General features: G+C 47.0%; 1 protein-coding gene across 1 annotated transcript in view; it reads right to left on the reverse strand.

Moving 5' to 3' along the window:
* The window catches only part of BCAS1 (brain enriched myelin associated protein 1), a gene marked incomplete at its 5' end in the record, with an annotated part of 73,162 nt that overhangs the window by 6,415 nt on the left and 48,167 nt on the right, over nucleotides 1–18,580 (reverse strand). Inside the window, 3 exons of the mRNA XM_081291414.1 lie at nucleotides 3,917–4,186; nucleotides 9,055–9,120; nucleotides 15,857–16,030. Of these exons, the coding sequence (XP_081147540.1) occupies nucleotides 3,917–4,186; nucleotides 9,055–9,120; nucleotides 15,857–16,030 (510 nt within the window). The remainder of the gene's footprint in view (nucleotides 1–3,916; nucleotides 4,187–9,054; nucleotides 9,121–15,856; nucleotides 16,031–18,580) is intronic.

An 18,580-nucleotide genomic window follows, 5' to 3' on the forward strand; every position in this document is an offset into this window, starting at 1 on the left:
GAGAGGATACCACTTCTGGCTGACTCATCCAAGCCGTGGGAATAAGTACTCCCACCGGGAGGGCTTGCTGCCGTAACTGAGGAGATGATGTCCGTAAGAAGCTGGTCCCAGAGCAGGGACTAGTGACTACAACTGTAATTAGTGTCTTAAACGCATCCACCCCGTCACCTCTGCGGACATCACCAGGTTAAACCGTCACCAGCCTCCAGGCTCACAAGGACACGCTCTACCAGGGCCTCTATCTCTGTCGTTGCCCTTGACAGCCTCTTCTGGGCCTCAGCCATGCAGCCTTTACAGCGAGGACGGGATCCCACTCCTCCTGCTCAACTCTGTGACTAGCTTCCCAGTTTACCCAGGGCCCTGGCCACATTCTCTCCCCGCCCAGGGCTCCTGTCTCACCTCCTGTTATCCACTGTGTCCCCAGCCACTCAGGCCTCTGTCTCCTCTTCAAACACTCTGGACTCCCCGAGCTCGACCCCTCCCTGGGGCCTTATGCCATGGCTGCTTCTCCAGGAAGTGCCCTGCTGGTCTGCTGTCTGACACCTTGACCCCTCTGCTATCACCTGAGACATTTTCTCTGCTGGGACATTTCTGGATCCAATTCAAAGTAGCAACACCCCTCCCCACACCCAGGCAAGCACTCCCACGCACCCTGCTCATTTCCCTCAGTGACCTCACACACTGATTCCTCCTCTTCTTTTTTTTTTTTTTGACTGGGGCTTGAACCCAGGGGTGCTCTACCACTGAGCTACATCCCCAACCTTTTTATTTCTTATTTTAGGACAGGGCCTTGCTGAGTTGCTGAGTCTGGCCTTGAACTTGCCATCCTCCTGCTTCAGCCTCCAGAGCCTCTGACATTACAGGTATGTGTCACCACCTGGCCCACACTTACATTCTCGTCTGCTAATTTAGTTTACCAATTTTGTTTGTTAATTTGTAGAACAATGATGGAAGAAGAAAGGAAGGGAGAGAGGGAATATCTTCCACATCTAGAGATCAGTGGGCAGGGAGAGGAGGGGGCCAGGGCCCTGGGTAACCCGGGAAGCTAATCACAGGGAGAAAGAAAGGAAGGAATCTGAATTATTTCAAAGAGTAAATCAAACCATAAAGAATACCAGGCCTCAGTGTCTCCATCCAGAAGTGGACTCTTTAAAACATGCAAGTAGAACCCCTAAGTGCGGCTGAAGTTGAGTACAACATTCCATTAAAGGGTAACAAATTCAAGTAACTTATTTGATTCTTGGGCACAATATTTAACATCTATTATATTTTCTTCTTTCTGCTCGTCCCTCTGTTTACTGGGTGCATGCTGTGTGCGTGGTCCTATTCTGGGTGAGTGGGAACCAGCCGTGATCCCAAAAGATGAAGCCCTACGGTTGGGATCTGAGGTCCGATGGTGGAGGGAGTACTTCCATGTTGTGGGGAGATTGAAATAAGCAAATCTAAAATACCTTCTCCTCAGTCTGCCTAAAATTGCAACCAATACAAGGGAATTCTGCATCTGGCAGCCATTGCTCCCATAATTGGGGAGATTGAACTGGGCATTTATATCCTGTTAAATTAAATAAACAGGAGGCTTTTAGCCTGAGGCTATCTCTTTACTTTAAGTTCTATGTGACAAGCCACAATCTAGATTACTTCAAGAACAAACCAATACCTACTCAGGAGTGTAATTTATAAATAACGAATACCTGGGTTTCTGGCAATCACAGCTGAGCATGGCCAATTGCAGGCTGCCAGCTAGTCAGACCCCACCCAAGGAAGGCCAGTGCCTCCTCAGGCCATGCTGAACAGGACAAGGCATCCCTGTGGCCAACAGGCCAAAGGCGATGTCCCCCTCTGTCCCTGGCACAGGTCTGCGAGGTCACTGCTCACGCTGCAGGGTGGAGCTCTCTGAACCTCTTCTGGTTCTGAATCCTGCCTGATTCTTGGATTGTTCTTTGCTCAAATCAATTCTCTTAAATTTAATTTATGTAGTTTTTCTGTTAACACCCCCACAACGGTACACTGTAAATGGGATAAGCTGATAATGCATTCATGCCCCATACATTCCTTCAATAAATATGTGCCTAGAGCATCGGCCACCTGCAAGACATTGGCCCCTCCAGAGGATGAGCTGGAGGAGGAGGAAGGCTTCAATATGCAGCTTTGCTCATTCGACCCGTTGGTAGTTGGACCATCGGGTTTTGCAGTTCAAAACCCAGCACCATGGACCAAGGAACCCAGGGCAGGGAATCACATTTAGAATGTGGGAAGGGACTGGGCAGATGGCCTGGGGGAGGGAGGGAGGGAGGACCCTGGATGTGGGCTGCAGGGAGAAGGGAAGGGAGAAAGGATCCCCTGTGATGACTTCTACTACTGAACTCCTGCTTCGTGCTGGGCACTGGGCCCAGTGGTTTAAATAGTCATTCAGTTCCCACAGGAGCATCAAGACCATGGCTGTAATCATGAGCTCAGTTTTACAGGTGGATACCTGAGCCTCAGAGGGGGCGGGCAGTTAAACTGAGGTCACGCGCAGGACCTAGGAGGAAGGGGCTTCAGCCAAGCCTCTGGCACTGACGTCCAGCACAGACTCTCAGCTAATCCCTCTTCTGTCCACTGTCCTATGCTATTGGGTTAGAATAGGGCTCCTCCACTTTGGCCCTGTGGATGCTCTGGGCTGGTCACTTCTTTGTTGTGGGTACTGTCCTGTGCCCTGTAGTTAACTTAGCCATACCCCTGTCTCTACTGACATCTCAAGAAGACTTACTCCCAGCTGTGACTGTCAAAAACTTGTTTCTGTACACTGCCAAACGTCCCCCGGAGGACAATATCATTCCTGGTTAAGGACCCTTGGATTAGCTCCCCTCCCCTGAGCCAGGGTAAGGAGAGAGCACAGATTGCATTTTGGATCTCTGGCCAAAGACACTAGGACCCACAGAGAAAGAGAGGAAGCAGGCTGTGGACTCAGAAGCACCAGGGCCACCCCCCCTGCAGACCATGTTCCACCCAATGCCACAGCACTGCAGTGACCAGTTCCACCAGAACACTGCACAGAAAAAGGAGACGGTTTGGAAATCACTGAGAAAAGTAGGACTAGGGTTTGCACTTCTCCCTGAGGAGCGGGAGCCCAGAATGGAGACAAACTCTCCAACAGGACCACCCAGGGGCCAACAATCTGCATGCAGCCCCTTGTTTTGATGGATACCCTCTTTTCTTCAAGGGAAGGGCTTCTCTCCTGAGGAGCTGGGGAGAGCTGGGCTTCCGGCCAGGCTTTCACATTGCCAAGCAGCCTCAAGTCTGGGTTCTTAACACCGCCTTCAACTGGGGTTGCACATACACACTCGAGGACAGAGACGCGGGATAGCAAGACGATGACATTTACCACAGAACCTTAAACTTAGGGCCTGAAATCTGTGTTTCTAACAAGCTCCCCGGAGATGCTGCTGGGAGCCACATGCAGGGCAGGGGAGAGAGAGTGCCCACTGACCTCCTCGCCAGAGCTCACTGATGCCCCCTGGTATCTACGGAATGAAACGGTTATGAATGCATAAAGGGTCAGCACCTGTGCACCTGTGGATCCCTCCATCTAGAACATGCCGTGCCTTGGCCTCCCCTGGCCTGCTTTCCAGGCTAAGGTGAGGTCCTGCCTGAGACGGAATCTGCTCTGCAAGGCCTCCCTGTCCCTCCTCTCAAAGCCAAGGCCAGACTCAGCCCCATTCAGCCTTCCTTCACGAGCCTCCTTCCCCTCTCCCACCTCCCCCTACACTCAGCACCTGGCGACCCCCTCCATCCAGCACCTGACCATGAACCCGGAAATACGTATGGCCTTGTCTCTTTCCTGCTCCCGAAGCCCAGCCAGCCCTCCCCTTCAGAGGTATGGAAACCACATCCCTTGCCTGAGAGCTCCGAAAGAAGAGGCGAAAAATCCACCTACCAGGCCCTTAAGGAAGCCCCCCAGGGACTGTCGCGGTTTCTCCAGTTTCTTTGGGGACTTGCCCCCGTTCTGCAGCAAGTTCGCGTCCACTGTGACCTGCTCCGTGCACGGGGCAGGTTCTTTGGCCTCCTGCTTGCTGTTCTTCTGCTTGGTGGTCTCGGCTGCGGGCCTCTTGTCCTTGGAGGAGGCCTCTGAGCCCTTCTGGGCCGCCCCGGCGGGCGCGGGCTCGGGCTCTGGTGGCGTGACGGGCTTCTCCGTGGAGCTGGATGTCTGCGGCAATTTCAAACAAAGCCCATTTTTAGTGACTGCAAGGCAATTGCCAAAGGCAGCGGAGTGAATGTGTGGAAGCAGGGATGTTCAAATGAGGGGTGGCGTCTGCAGGTTCATAAGTCTTGGGTGAAATAAGAAAAAATTATATGAGGTTACGCACGGTGCGGGACATTTCTTATCCATGAACCCTTGAGTTAATGCTATGTTTTTCCAGCAAGCATTCTTCCTCCTTTGTTGGTACCAGAACTTGGATTGCTCTTTGGAAACCAGCCTTTTCCCTTCATGGGGTCTAAGAAAACTCATTCTACCCATGGGCAAGCACACCTGATGCAGGCCTGGCCAATCAGAACACTGTGTGGTGATTGGGCAGCTATGATTGGTTCAGGAGAGCAGAAGAGCAAAAGCTGAGCTACTCTCAGAACTAAGAGGCACAGATTTAAAGCTGTGAAAAGGTAAGCCTGGGGCTTTCAGAACCAACACCATTTTTAGGGTACACGTGCCTGGAAAGGAAGCCAACACAAGAAAGCAGAGCGGAGACAGGGAGAAAACGACAAGGTGTTGATGGAATCATGTGAGACCACTTGACTTAGCTGTTCTTGAAGCCCCCTTTGTGCTTAAACCAGCTTAAAATCTACTTATAACCAGATGGACTCTTCCCCTTGGGGATACCCATTCTTTTCTTTGTGATTGGATCTACCTTAATTTTTGATATGAAACTGTCCTTTCACTTCATGAAATGGTGGCAAAAGAAGATGATTGGCTGATTTTGAGTTTCGATGTACATTCTTCTATGCCACGACAAGAAGCTTACGATTGCCATTGGTTCCTACCATCTAGAGAGCTGAAGCTATGGAGTCTAGAAAATGGTGGGTAAATTCCAGATTTACAGATCAAAAAAAGGGAAAAAATGTTAGGAAATAGAGATCCTTTTCTCGTAATTTTCTTAAACGCCAATGCCTACAAGGGCAAGACAGATAATGTGAATGCAAAAGAGAAAAGAAAAAGAAAAAGAAAAAAGAAACCAAGGGTAAGAATAGCCAGTTGGAGATCTTCTTTCCCCAGCGGTGCAAGCAACACAGGTCAAAGAAGTATTTCTCGAGTGTGAGAAAAACACCAGTTCAAGGAATGCTGGTTTTGGTAATGGGGAGATAAGCTGAAGCCGGGTCAGAGGGACTGCTCTGAACTGAAAGTCACATGCCCTGGCCAAAGAGATCCCAGCTGGGAGGCACCAGGTGGGCGTGCAGACTGCTGCCGTCAGATGGGCTGTATTTTCATTGGAACCTCAAAGCTAAATCTTTTAAAAATGAAAAATATGTTGACTTTCGACTTTAAAATACCGACTTCAAAAGTTTTCAAGCCGTGGTCCCAGCAAACAAGAGCAGCCACTGAATATGTGGTCACAACCTAATCCATCAAGGTATGTGCTGTCCCCAGGAAAGAAGTTCTCTGACAGAGTTGCAGCTATGATTGAGAAGACCACAAGCAAAGAACGATCATTTTGAACCCAGTGAACCCAGCGCACCACTTAGATGAGCCTCTTCAGCCCTGAGGGTGGCCTTAGGTGGCCGCTCTCAGGAGGCAGAAGACCTTGGAGAAAAAGCACAGAGGGCCAGCACCAGAGAAGCTGGGCTTCGGCTACACACCCTCCACGCCCTGCCCCAGCCCAGCAGCCAAGTTGCAGCATGTCGATGTCCAAGTACCATGGACAGCCCGGAGCAGGCCTGGCCTCAGAATGACACAGAAAAGCCCACCATGGTGCTCCGCAGAGAGGTCAGAAGCCTGTGACCCATTTCTGTTGGGTGGAAGAGGTCAAGATCTAGTAAGGGCTAAAGGCTCAGGGTCCAGAGTCACAGGGCTCTGGTTTGGATCTAGTTCCATCACATCCTATGACCTGGAATAAACGGTTCCGTCTCTTGGTGTCCTTGTCTGTATGAATATGAAAAGACACCTCGTGGGGTGGCCAGGATCAGACTAGCCAGAATGGAAGGCCTGCTTGGCATAGCGTCTGGCCCAGGTGAAATGCCAGACACAAGGTGGCCAGTCACCTTTGTCCTGGAACAAGGAGGTTCCAGGACAGGGAACTGACAGCTTTACGATCAGGAGAGTCCCAGACCAATGGGGACAAGCAGGTTACCCTGACTTAGTATCCCCAGTGGCGACTCTTTAAAAAGACTGTGTGGCTCTTGACTGCCTGGTACAGAGGGGACACCAGTAAATAACTGTTGAGCATGACAAGACAGTGGCCCCCATGCCTCTCTCCACTTGTCGCCTGTCCCTTGCCCTTCTAGTCCCTCTGCTCAGCTACAAGACCTGCTTTCCCCTTGGAACAGGGCTTCACATTTCCTCTAACTTCTGTCCAGTCTGCCGCCATGGTTTCCCACTGAGGCTCAGCTCCGATGGCATCTCCTGGGAGAAACAGCCCCTGATCCCCTCTGGAGCACAGCGTTGCTTTCTTTATGCTTACAGGGACTCAGGGCTTCTCTGTTCACTCAATAATGTCTATATCTGGGGACTGAACACCTGGGGATTTATTCAGGTGCTGGGACAGGGTTGGTCTCCAGTGAAATATGTTGAATGAATGACCAGCAACTCACCCTCCAAATGCTTCCCAAGTCTTTACCTGTCCGAGTCACTGTGGGGCAGGAGGCGGGAAGCGCAAGGAACCAAGAAAGAACTTTGGAGAGTTGAGGTCCATCCTCCACCGGACCGCCCCTTCCTGGCCAGGCTTAGAGCACCTTTGCAATGACCTAGGTACTAACTTCTGAAGATGGTCATTGACCGTCTCCTTATCCATGGAGTCAGTTGAGAATCAAAACCATGCAAGGATTGCTCTGTCACTAAACTCAAACCTTTACTTGGGTTTGACTCCATCTCCAAATGCACAAGCATCTTCTCATCTGAGCTCTCGGGAGCAACCTCTCCTGGAACCCAGCAGCTCTGGCAGGAAGAACAAGGCTGTCTCATGTGATTCCGACTCCGGAGGCCCAACTAGCAGGAGGGCCTGGGCTTCCATCCCTAGAAGCATCCACTAAGGGTTTTACAACCGTAAAGAGGAGAATCGCAAAGGAGCAGGGAATATCTACTCTTGTCCCTCCAAATTAAATAAGTATTTGTGACCTCCCAGAGAGTAAGCATCTCTCTTGCCTGGATTCAAGGTCCTAGAAGACCAAGTTCTCTGAGAGACTCTCAGGAACCTTGTGGGCGAGCCCAAGTAGATTTCCACAGACTGCATTCCATTTCTGCATTTTGTTTTGCCTTGTTTGGGGCTGGGGGTAGAGGCCACACCCTGGGGCACACCAAGCACAAGTTCACCACTGAGCTACACTCCCAACCCCCGTTACAGTTTTAGAACCACCAGAAAAATTGGCATAGCGGTTTCATGGAAGATTCCAGACCAAATACACAATCACATTTAAGTCCCCTCCCCCAGCCCCTGCTTTTTGAATTAGGTAAGTTTATCAGTTTGCAATGTGGTAAGCTTGGAAGTTTTGGTTCTAAGACTGTACTTTGAGGGTGGGCGTAGACATACATGAATAAAGGAAAAAAAAAACAGTTTGAAGTATATGAAGAAGGAAAACCCTGATTATTATAGAAATACTAAAAGGGCAATCATGCTGTGAGCACTGCAGGGTGGTAACTCCCAACCAGCAGCCCAACAGTGAGAGAAGGAAACAGCAACTGCTGAAGACTGAATGTGCACCCAGGTTCCTGGGCCAAAGCCCCAACTCCAGTGTAACTGTGTTTGGATGAAGGAAGTAATTCAGGTTAAAAGAGGTCACAGGGTGGGCTCTGATTCTCAAGGATGAGTTAGGGTCAATGTAAGAGGGCTCTTTCTCTGTCTTTCTGCAGTGTGAGGGCCAGGCTCCAGGGCAGCCACCTGCAAGACAGGAAGGGAGCACTCAGCAGGGACTGACCCCTGCTGGCACTTAGCCTTGGCCTTTCCAGTTTCCAGTGCTGTCATCTGAGCTCCCAGCCTACAGCATTTTGTTAGGGCAGCTGGGGGTGCCTTATGAAGCAGCTAACATTCATGGAAGCTGTTGTGCCAGGAAGGATCTCGGTGCTCCAGTGCTCCGTGTGCACTGACTCATCTGAGTGTGACACCCTAGGGGGTCTTCTTTTCCTAGCTCCCTCATCAATGAGGAAAGCGAGATGCTGGGAGATTTGGTAACTGGCCAGAAGTCACACTGCTAAAAAGTTGGCCGTGCCAGGATTGGCACCTGGGCAGTCTGAGTCCACGACTCAGCCTCTCGAGCATTTCTCTATCTTGCCCAAATTGAAAAAAGAGTATCGATGACATTTTTTTTTCAGAGGTACATTTTTTAAGTTAAAAGAAGAGTGCAGATTACAAAGTAGGATGGGTATGATCCCATTTTTTTTAAGAACACCTGAGGTTGTAAAAATGTCATAGCTCTGTTTTCTTAGAACAGAGAAATTATGGAAGCAAACTCTGTGACCCCATGTCTTTCACTCCCACGACTTGCCAAGCACCCTGCGACGTGATGGGAAATAGAAATGAATGCTTCACAGATGTTCCCAGAGGGGTGAGAGGGGCAGGTGGGACATGCAGCTAACAGACGAGTGACTGCAATTCGTGACCGGTGGATGAAGCAAAAACACAAAGCGGGGTGACTGGTGGGTTGAAAGGCTCTTTGAAGAGGTGACACTTGTGCTGACTTGAAGGACAGGAAGTGAGGAGGGAAGAGTGCTGTGGAAGGCCCGGAGCTAACTCCAGCAGGTCTGCAGAGCCCAGCAGGCGCCTAATATGCAGCTGGTAACTGCAAATGCAGCTGGGAAGTGCACTGCAGACAGGTGGGAAGAAGAGCACACACCGCCAAGCCCACCACCAAACCAAGTTCAAGGTCACTTACATGGCAGCTGGAGTCTTTCCCATTTATTTCTTCTGAGGGCGGGATCCCTTCATCCCCTTTCACTGACTAAAATAACAAACAGACAAGGGCCTTTCAGCTCCCATGGTATGCAAACCTGGGGAACGCGAGCAAGTTCTGGAATGATGACCCCTGCCACTCATTATTGAGACTCGGATCAAGACAAACGCAAGGCCCACCGGAAACCTTCGAGTCTTGGGATACCTGGATTTCCTTCCACATGTGCAACCAGAGTCTGACAGAATCCGAGCCTTGGCCTCCAAAAAACACAACAGAAGCTCTCAAACCCAGGTTAGGTCATTCTGAGACAAATAAATGGTGACAGTACTATCAGTGCCGCAACCAAGCGGTGGTTGAACATGTTTCAAGAATGAATCTCCAAATGGGAAATCCAGCCATGTAACCCCTACGCTGGTACCATTTAGGTGGTGGGTGTAACTAGAGATTTGAGTTAGACTGAGCATTCGCTTTCCACCCTGTAGCGCCCCCTATAGCACCCATAACAGGCCTGGCTGAAGCTGAGTTGGTTCCTTGGTTCCTTAAACCCCACACTCTGAGCTATTTTTTCTAGAAGTGTGGTTCCCACACCTGCAGCGTCAGCCTCACCTGGAGCTGTATTAGAAATGCAAACTCCTAATGAGCACTCCAGATCTACTGAATCAGAAATCCTGGGTCTGGGGCTCAGCCATCTAACCAGCCCCCCAATGGTGCTGACGAATGCTGGAATTGGAGTACCAGCACTTTAAGCTATTTGGCCACAAATGAATTCGGACCAATCCTGGGGGTTGCAGTTTTAACCGTGCATTTAATAATGCCCCATTATTGATGCTCGATAAATCTGATAATGAATCACTCAGTCCATATCAACAATGCTGACTCAGGTCTAATCCCTGAATTGGTCAGTGCTTAACATCTCCTCCCAGTTGGTAAGGGAGTGCGCAGTGGGGCAAAGAAGACCTCAGGTTGCACTCATGTCACCAAGGCTGTGCTCTTAGTGGACAGCAGGAATCCACAATATGTGCAAAAACAGTTAACAATGTGGAAGACACTCAGATGCATTGGGGCTGAGGAGCATCTTCACAGGTAATGGCAGGATTACGTTTGGAAGCTAACTTTTGGCTGGTGCTAAGCACCAAGACACTGTGCTAAATGAGAGGACAACTTGCATAATTCATTCATCCTATTAGAACCTTAAGAAAGAGGAGGAGGCGTGATTATTTCCTTCCCTCAATATATGGGCAAAAAAAAAAAAAAAAAAAAAAGGAATCTCAGAGACACCTTGGGTCATGAAACTAGCAGGGTAGAGAGACTGAGTGTGTGCTCCATACTGGAAACCTTCCCAATATCACTGTGCATGAGGAGGCACCGCTCAATCAACAATGGTTCCTGAACATCTACTATGAAGTTGGTGACACTAGCTTCAGCCACGCGATTAGGGTTTGGGTGAGAGGGAGGTTGGTGAACCTCACAGAAGGGCATGTGTGGGACCAGCCCTTTCCCAAGGTCAACAGTGCTCTCCTTGGGGTTGCTCTCCAGTTCAGAAGACTTGAACAGGACCTCCAAGGGCATAACAGTGAGTGGGATCCTTTGCCTTGACCCAAAACCCACACTGACAGATCTTGCACAGGGCAAAAGCCTGACATGCACTTCTGATTGGCTGGGATGGACAAAGTGGTGTCTGACAGCTCTCCATGCTTTCCTTAGGGACAGCACTGTGGCACTCCCCCAAGGTTTTCATCCTAAAGGCAAATAAGAATCATCCTGTCCTCTACATAAAATTTGGATCTGTTAACACACAAAGTGGTTTTTCCTTCCTCTGGGTCTCCTGCGTTGTTCTGCTGAGGTCCAGCCTTGCTTGAGAAGGTTTAGAAGAAGAATCGGCCTCTGTTGCCTTTGCCCTCAGTCTGCCCATCACACGTGAGGGTTAGACCTTGGGGATTTCATTCAGCCTCCTGGATTCAGGCTGCATCTTTAGGGCGCTTCCTGCCTGGAACCTGTCCTTAGGACACGCCTGCATGTCCACATTAGGTGGCATCTGGGAAATTTTGAATGGCAAAAAGCAAATGAACACGTAGTCCTTCAAGCCAAAAACAGAATGGACACCAGGAGTCAGGCATGGCCCTTCCCCCTCCTCTGGAAAATAAAGCTCTCTCTTTTGCCCCTGAAGAGGGAGGGGTTTTGAATTTCCTGTCAGTTGTTTCAATTTGGTATTCGTTAGGTACTCTGCCGGTTTTAAGGTTTCAATTTGCTCTCTTCCCCTCCCTTTCTTTGATGGTTCTCGGATGAGAATTGGGGTTGAATCTAAATCATGCTAGGTTGGCAGCAATGCAAACAGACCTTCAGGCTGTAGGGAAGATCACTGCACGTTTAGCCTCTTTACGAAAAAAATAGGAGTGGCTACCTTCAGCATTTCTGTGATTTTTCTCTGTTGCTCATTTGGAGGCACAGAAAGCTCAAAGCGCACAAACCCAACTGATGGCAGGGTTGTGACTCAGGGTGTTATTTAGTGCACCTGAGGTCATTAACAGCCCTCTCTCCCACCCCTCCCTCTCACCCCTCCCTCTCCATCCCTCCTTCTTCACTCTTGGTAGAGCCTCCTTCAAAGACAACTCAGGATAACAAGGTTGGGCTCAGCCATTCAAAGGGCCAGAACCACACAGGCTTATTTTTTCCAGCTGTCAAAACTAGCATAGTTACTGTTTAAAGAGACGAAAAGTCTTTCAGAGACCATTTAGCACTTTGAAGAACAATTTGAAAGCTATTAAATTAGTTTCCAAAAATTTCCAATTTGACACTGAGCAACTTTCTTCTCGGGTTATTTTTGTCCCTGAGAAGCCAAGGGGAAGCATCTCAGGGCACTTGGCCTGCAGTGTTGAGAGGGAATCTTGTTGTGGTACCCAAGCCTTGCATATTAATGAAGTCACTTTTTATTTCTTTCACTGTGTCCTGAATTCGGCTAGCTTGATAACGCTGAGGAACATCTGAACCATTTCCAATACATGTAGTCAGATATTCAAAATTCCAGCAAAAGCATTCAAAAAGGAATGGAAATGTATTTTGATGTCAACTTAATTCAACAAAAGCTGATATTTAGAAGAAGAAAAATTGGGATGAAACTTTAATATCAGTAATGCTGTTTACTATATCAACCTCACTACCACAAATGCAAGGAACTGGGGCTACTGGAAATTTCCAGGTTCCACAAAGGTAATGAGTCCAGACTCTGAGCTTTATCAAGATGCTCGTATAAAACAGATTTGGAATATTTTAGCCCAGTGAGGTAAATTTCTTTTTCATGACAGGCACATGCAGGAAACCTATGTCCGAGCTTTCCTCTTATGCCTTCCTGTACTTGCAGGTAAGAGCAGTAACCCAACACATAAAAAAGATCTTTCCTTAGAAATCACCACTGAGGGACACACCAGAAAATGGAGCTGACAGTTGTCCTGCGAAAATGAGAAGAAAGCGCTGACCTCTGTCAGTGCCTGGTGCCCACTGAGGCGGTAAGCCCTGGGCTTCTCAGGTTTCTACCCTAAAGAGAGAGATGTGGGGGCTGGGGTTGTGGCTCAGTGGTAGCACTTTGAAGAACAATTTGAAAGCTATTAATTTCCAAAATTTTCCAATGTGAAAGTAAACTTGCCTAGCATGTGTGAGAAACTGGGTTCGATTCTCAGCACCGCATATAAATAAAGAAAGAAAGATCCATCATCAACTAATAAAAATTTAAAAAACGAGAGAGATTGTGCAAGCAGCTCCAACACAGCGCCGCCACGTGGTGGGCACATGAAAAACAGGACTGTTGTCTGCTGCGCTAGTAATCAAGGAGTGCCCGGCGACCTGCAGTGACCCTGCCGGGGTAGACAAACCCTAGTCACTGGTGGAGACTGGAATTGCCCAATTAGACGCTTCTTTCAGAAACCTGCTTTCAAAGAGCAAATCAGTACCAACATTTTAATACTCAGGGGAAAATCTGAGAGCAAGAACATTGGCTAGAAGACACCTGTTTTTTTGAATTATAGTTACCACTGCAAACCATCTACTTTTCCCCTCCAGATAGTAAATTTCCATAGCTATCAGCTTCTTAGATGAAATGTAATCAATAAAGAGCTCTGATTCCTCGACTGTTTTCTCATTTGGTCCTTTAATTGGCCCAGTATTAAAGCTCATAGTCTTTCTCTGAGCCTGAGAATGTTAGTTTTTTACTTATAAAATGAATGGTTCCAAATTAAGAGCCAAGAGGTGGATTAAATGAAATAATGTATGTGAAAATAATTTGGAGGAGGAACGCACTTTTCAAGTGCAAGGTGTTATTATATTGACAAATTATAAATCCCAAATCTATACATTTCTATCTGCCACCTTTGTGGTTTCAAACCTGCCTACCTGGTTTGTGGATACATGAATGCAGCACTCTGCCCACTCATTTTATAAAAATATACTAGCACTTCAGATACTCAATTTCTTGACATACAGCTGAATTAATATGTATAATAATCTTTTTCTATTTAGGGCACGACAGATGTCTTAGATGTTCCTTGCAATTATTTTGAAATCCTGTAGGAGCTGATAGGATTTTTTGCAAAGTGGTACATCTACATGCATTGAATGCAACGTTAGACTTATATTACTGAATTCTTTTTACTTGAAATACAGTTATTTGGAAGAATGATATTCCTTTTTTTTATTTTCATGAGAGGTTAATTTCTGGAAAGTAAATGAATTGGGTAATGCCTTATTTTGAAAAAAAAATCAACTGAGAGTCAATTTGTCATGGGATACTAAAATATGCTCTCAGAAACTAAAGAGAAGCAGAGTCCAGGAAGTGGAAAATCAATGATCTGATGAATGAAGAAATCGAACACAAAACAGAGGTTTTGCAATTGAATTTTCTCTTCTATTAAATCTTTTTTTTAAATCCATATTTTATGCTCACAATATGTAAAATTAGTTTGGAATTTTCATTTATTTGGCTCAAAAACATTCTCCTGGAATCCTTAATAGGACGCCAGATACTGTCTTTATTTTTAAGCCCCTAGAGCAGGCTTATGTTTTTTTCTTCTCTCCCTTTGCATAAACCCAAAGACTTTAAATTAATTTGGAAGCCACGAACATGTTGCCAGAAAGCCAACTTCCAGGAATCTACCCATTGGGAATATTAATATGTGTATAAAAGTGAGTGTCTGAGGTTCTCAGGGAAGCATTGAGACCCTGTGTGTGAGGTGCTCGGGGCAAGTTCACTGGTTGAGAGGATGAGGACTGAGTTAAAAATGTCCATTGTCCTCACTAAAGCTTTACTCCCCCTGAGGACAGACACTGCACCCATTTATGTTCTCCCTTATGTCCCTAGTGCCCAGAAAAGAGTGGACACTAAATAATTCTTTGTTGAACGTCTTTTGTGCATTAGAATCGGTCAAAATGGCAATAAAATCTTCTAATGAAAACAAAACAGGAAAAAAATGACAATAATTAGGAAATCTGGGATTCTAGGGGAAGTTCCAACAATCCCCCGTAACTCCCAGCTCTATCCAGAAACAGGAAGGCTGATCACCCTCAATATTATGATGCACTATTTGAGGATCTCATTTGTCATGCAGAGGCGCTGCCAGAGACAGACTCAATGTTCTTTTCTTTCTTGGCATAATGTGAAAATCGGTTTAAGAATCTCAAATCTTGATCTTCCTTTTTAAGTGCCAAGTTACAGAGCAAATGATCAGCAACAGAGATGGGGTTTCAGCCACACTCATGGATTGTCTACTGTGCATGCTGAGTTTCTTTTTTATTTTCCTCCAGAAGAGCCCAGCAAGAAAATAAAATGATTCCTGCCAACAATTTCCAACAGAATTATTTCTAATATTCGTCAACTTCCACTGACAAGAGTTTTGTTTTGTTTTTATTTTTTTTGTGGACCCAAAAGAATTCTTTTAACAGGCTGATCTCATGAAATTAGAGAACTACTTTCTTAAAGGATTAAACTTCCCAATACTCCCCCAAATAAAGGCACACTGTAATGAAATTCTCATTTTTCATTAAAAGAGAATTAAACCAATGACCTTTTACGTGGGTTTTTTTGATTTTTTTTTTCTCCAACTGATTCGGGTTTTGTTGCATTATGTTATTTAAGTTCCTGACTATTTGGAGATTGAAAGTATGTGATTCTTCATAGGCACCAAAGATATCTGTCTACATTCTTTCCATTCTGTACATAGAGGGAAAAAATGACAAATTTACCAGCTAAACTATAAATATACACTATGACAATATCATGTTATCATTTCCCTATTTGAATTCTCTATGTTAGCTTTGTCTAAATTTGAGTCACACACATGTCACCTTCAGAATTCTTGACCCCTCAATGTATAACTTGGACTATTTAGTATTTTATCCACATAAATGCCTCATGTTCTTGATGTAAATAAATGCATTTTCAAAGGAAACTCCATATTATTACCATGTTGTAAGCGTCATTTGCCACCAATAGAAGGAAACTTGAAAAATAAATTAAATCAAATGCAAGCCATAATGTTAACTTTTAGGACGATGCTCTTGTTTGCTAGAACTCAGGATCCAAAGCCAGCTCTTCCTTAATAAAAAAGAGAATCAGCCAGCATTAAAGAAGGTCAGCCATTCTCCGAGGCTTCCTCGGAGACTGAACCGGAGGAGGAGGGCATTCTCTCACTTGCTGGGTGTTCATGTCCCATGCACATCCCCTGCCACCGGGCACTGCCCCTTACTTGAGGCAGCGGAGCTTGGTAGTGCACTGCTGTGCTGGAAGGAATTGGCTTACCATGTGTCTGAGCAATGCCATCAGGGAGGTCCTCCGAAGCTTGCTTGCTTCTCTTTTGAGTTTTACTTCCGTGGGTTCAGGCTTAGCATCTTCTTCTTCAGTGAGATCCACTGTTTGTGAGGCTGAGTCTACTTTCTCAAACTTTGTAATTTCTATTGGTGATTCACACACCACCTGGATAGTTTGCCAGGTATTAAGAAAGTGAAACAAAACAAAACAACAAAACAAAACATACATTTGCCCAAAGCATGTTTTATAAAGGGGCCGGGGCTGTCCCTCTCCACATGGTAGCTATAGATTTGCGTCGATGACCATTTGTACCCAGGCACAGCTTCGTGTTGTCCAAAGTGCTTTCCAACAGCCAGTTTTTGAATCACTAACACACTGATGTGGACATGGCAAGTTCCCTCCCATGCGTCTACAGGACACAGAGGGGTCCCTCTGGGGACCCCTCTTCTATTCCAGTGAGCCCACCTCTTTGGTCTGCTACAAGGGCAAATCACACCTGGCCTGTGCAGAAATCAGGAATCGCCACTCCCTCGAGTCCCACCCTAGAGGCAGTGGCTGTGACACCTGCCATTCCACAGCCTTTGTCCCTCGAAACTGTGGGGAAACTGTCCTCCTTGCAGGAAGATGGAGAAGCCACTTGGCTTCCTGGACTCGACCTCCTCATGAACTCATTTCCCAACTCTCCAGTCACTTGCATTGCTACTCGACTGGAGTTGCGGCTTCCAGAAGAAAAATGAACTTGACCCCAGAGCTACGGCTGTGTTGGTGATGGTGCCTGCAGAGTGCTCGTGGGCTAACACCCTCTGACCACCTACTGGGGAGAAGGGTGGCCAGCGGTGGGCTCACATAGACTATCCCATGTACTAGCACACGGGCCCCAACTTGTGCTTTTGCATGGTCACGTGCCATTTCTGTGGCCCCAGTCACATCTGGGACAGTTTCTGCGACTATAGTGGTCCCTGCAGCAGGACGGAGTCCACTGGCCAGGAGGCATTTTTCGTTTCCTGGGTTTTCCAGGCAAGAGCTGGCAAAGGACCGCCCACCCACCCAGCCACCCAGCCCTGTGCCTGTTTTACATGGCCCTGAGCTAAGGATGGTTTGTTCGTGTCTAAATAACTATTAAAAGATGAAAATATTGGATGCAGACAAAAAATGGCCCACAAATCCTAAAATATTGACTCTCTGGGCCCTTTCATCCCAGGTTTTCCATCCCCTGTCTCCAACAGAAGCACTGCTGAGCCAGGGGCCTCTCTGCGTTTGTCCCTGCGGAGCCAGACACCAGACTGCTCAGAGCCTTGTTCTCAGTGTTGGGGTGGGGGAGGGAGATGGAGTTGTCTCCAAAATACTGAATGCTTACGGACAAGCTACCTCCCCTTCCTTCACATAGTACACGCCACTGGTTTGCAGTGAGCCAAATTTTCCAAATAGAGAATTTTAATCTTTGTGTTATCAACCAAGGCAGAGAGCTGCCAATCAACAAATCAGCATGCAGAGCACCCTGGAATTTGGCAAGGTAATCAGAGTAGTCTGCCCGTGCCTCACATTTCTTAAAATATCCACATGATTTGTGGTATTTTCCCTTTGGAGGGAAGGACTAAGCTCAGGTGTTAGGACTCAAAAGGCCTCCTAAGCAAGGCAGAGGTGTCCCTGTGCATGGACCAGATAGAGAGAAAAGGTGTGGTCAGGACTACAGCCAAGGAATGTCCCATCTGAAGACTTTCAAAGATAAAAACACTGGACGTGCTTGGGGGAAGCTGCTGCCACCGGCTGCTGGTTTCTGATCCCAATCTGGCTTGAGACCAACGAGAGTCTGGGACTGGTGTCTGAAGGGGGACGTGGTTTCCGCATCTAGGCACGTTCCATTCAACTGCATTTCTGGAAAATGAGCATCAGCCACAAAAGCTCATGAGCTGGGCCTGGAACGTATCTGTCCCACAACGTGGTCAGAGAGCAGAGGCGCTGGGCAACCTGCTGGGCAGAACTCTGTCTTTACCCCTAAGTGGGCCTCATCCAAGGTCAGCGTTTCATCTTCTCTGTTCTGGGTGGGGACACTGTACTCATCACAAAGCTGTTCTGAGGATTAAATCAGGCAATTCATGTCAGGCCATAATTAATACAGGGGTTGTGATTTGTGTCAGAGTTACACCTATTTATTCCATGAGCACAAATTACCTGGAATCACCACCACCCACAAGTCCATTATTGAGGGGTGATTATTTTAATAACTCCCTCTGACTGTGCCTGGAGTTGAGAAAGCCATGTTTTATACATAACCTCAGGAAACAGTCACAGAGACAGCCCAGGAAAGATAAAGTTATCACCACTTTATAGATGAAGGACATGAATGATTGAATGACGTGGCTAAAGTCACAGTACAGAGGAGAGGACATTTCAAGGAGAAGAGCACTTTCTGCCAGTAATTGAATATATAATAGTGGATTAATTGATAAGGACATGGAAGAAGAAGTTTGAGAGCAAGTCATTCTGGAGCTGGTCCAGCAGTTCTGGGACTTCACTAAGGACTAAGCATCGTCTTATCCTGTGTCTCCACCACTCTTGTCATGCTGCATTTTCATTCTGTTATTTGTTACCTCATAGTCATGAAATAGCTGTTATAGCTCCAGCATCACATCCTTATCTCAATGTCCTGAGATGGAAGGAAGGTCCCCATAATAGACTTGCTCCATAAGAGACAACTCCAGACTGAACTTTGGA

Source organism: Spermophilus citellus (genome assembly GCF_964194105.1).
Source record: "Spermophilus citellus genome assembly, chromosome: 4".
NCBI lineage: Eukaryota > Metazoa > Chordata > Mammalia > Rodentia > Sciuridae > Spermophilus > Spermophilus citellus.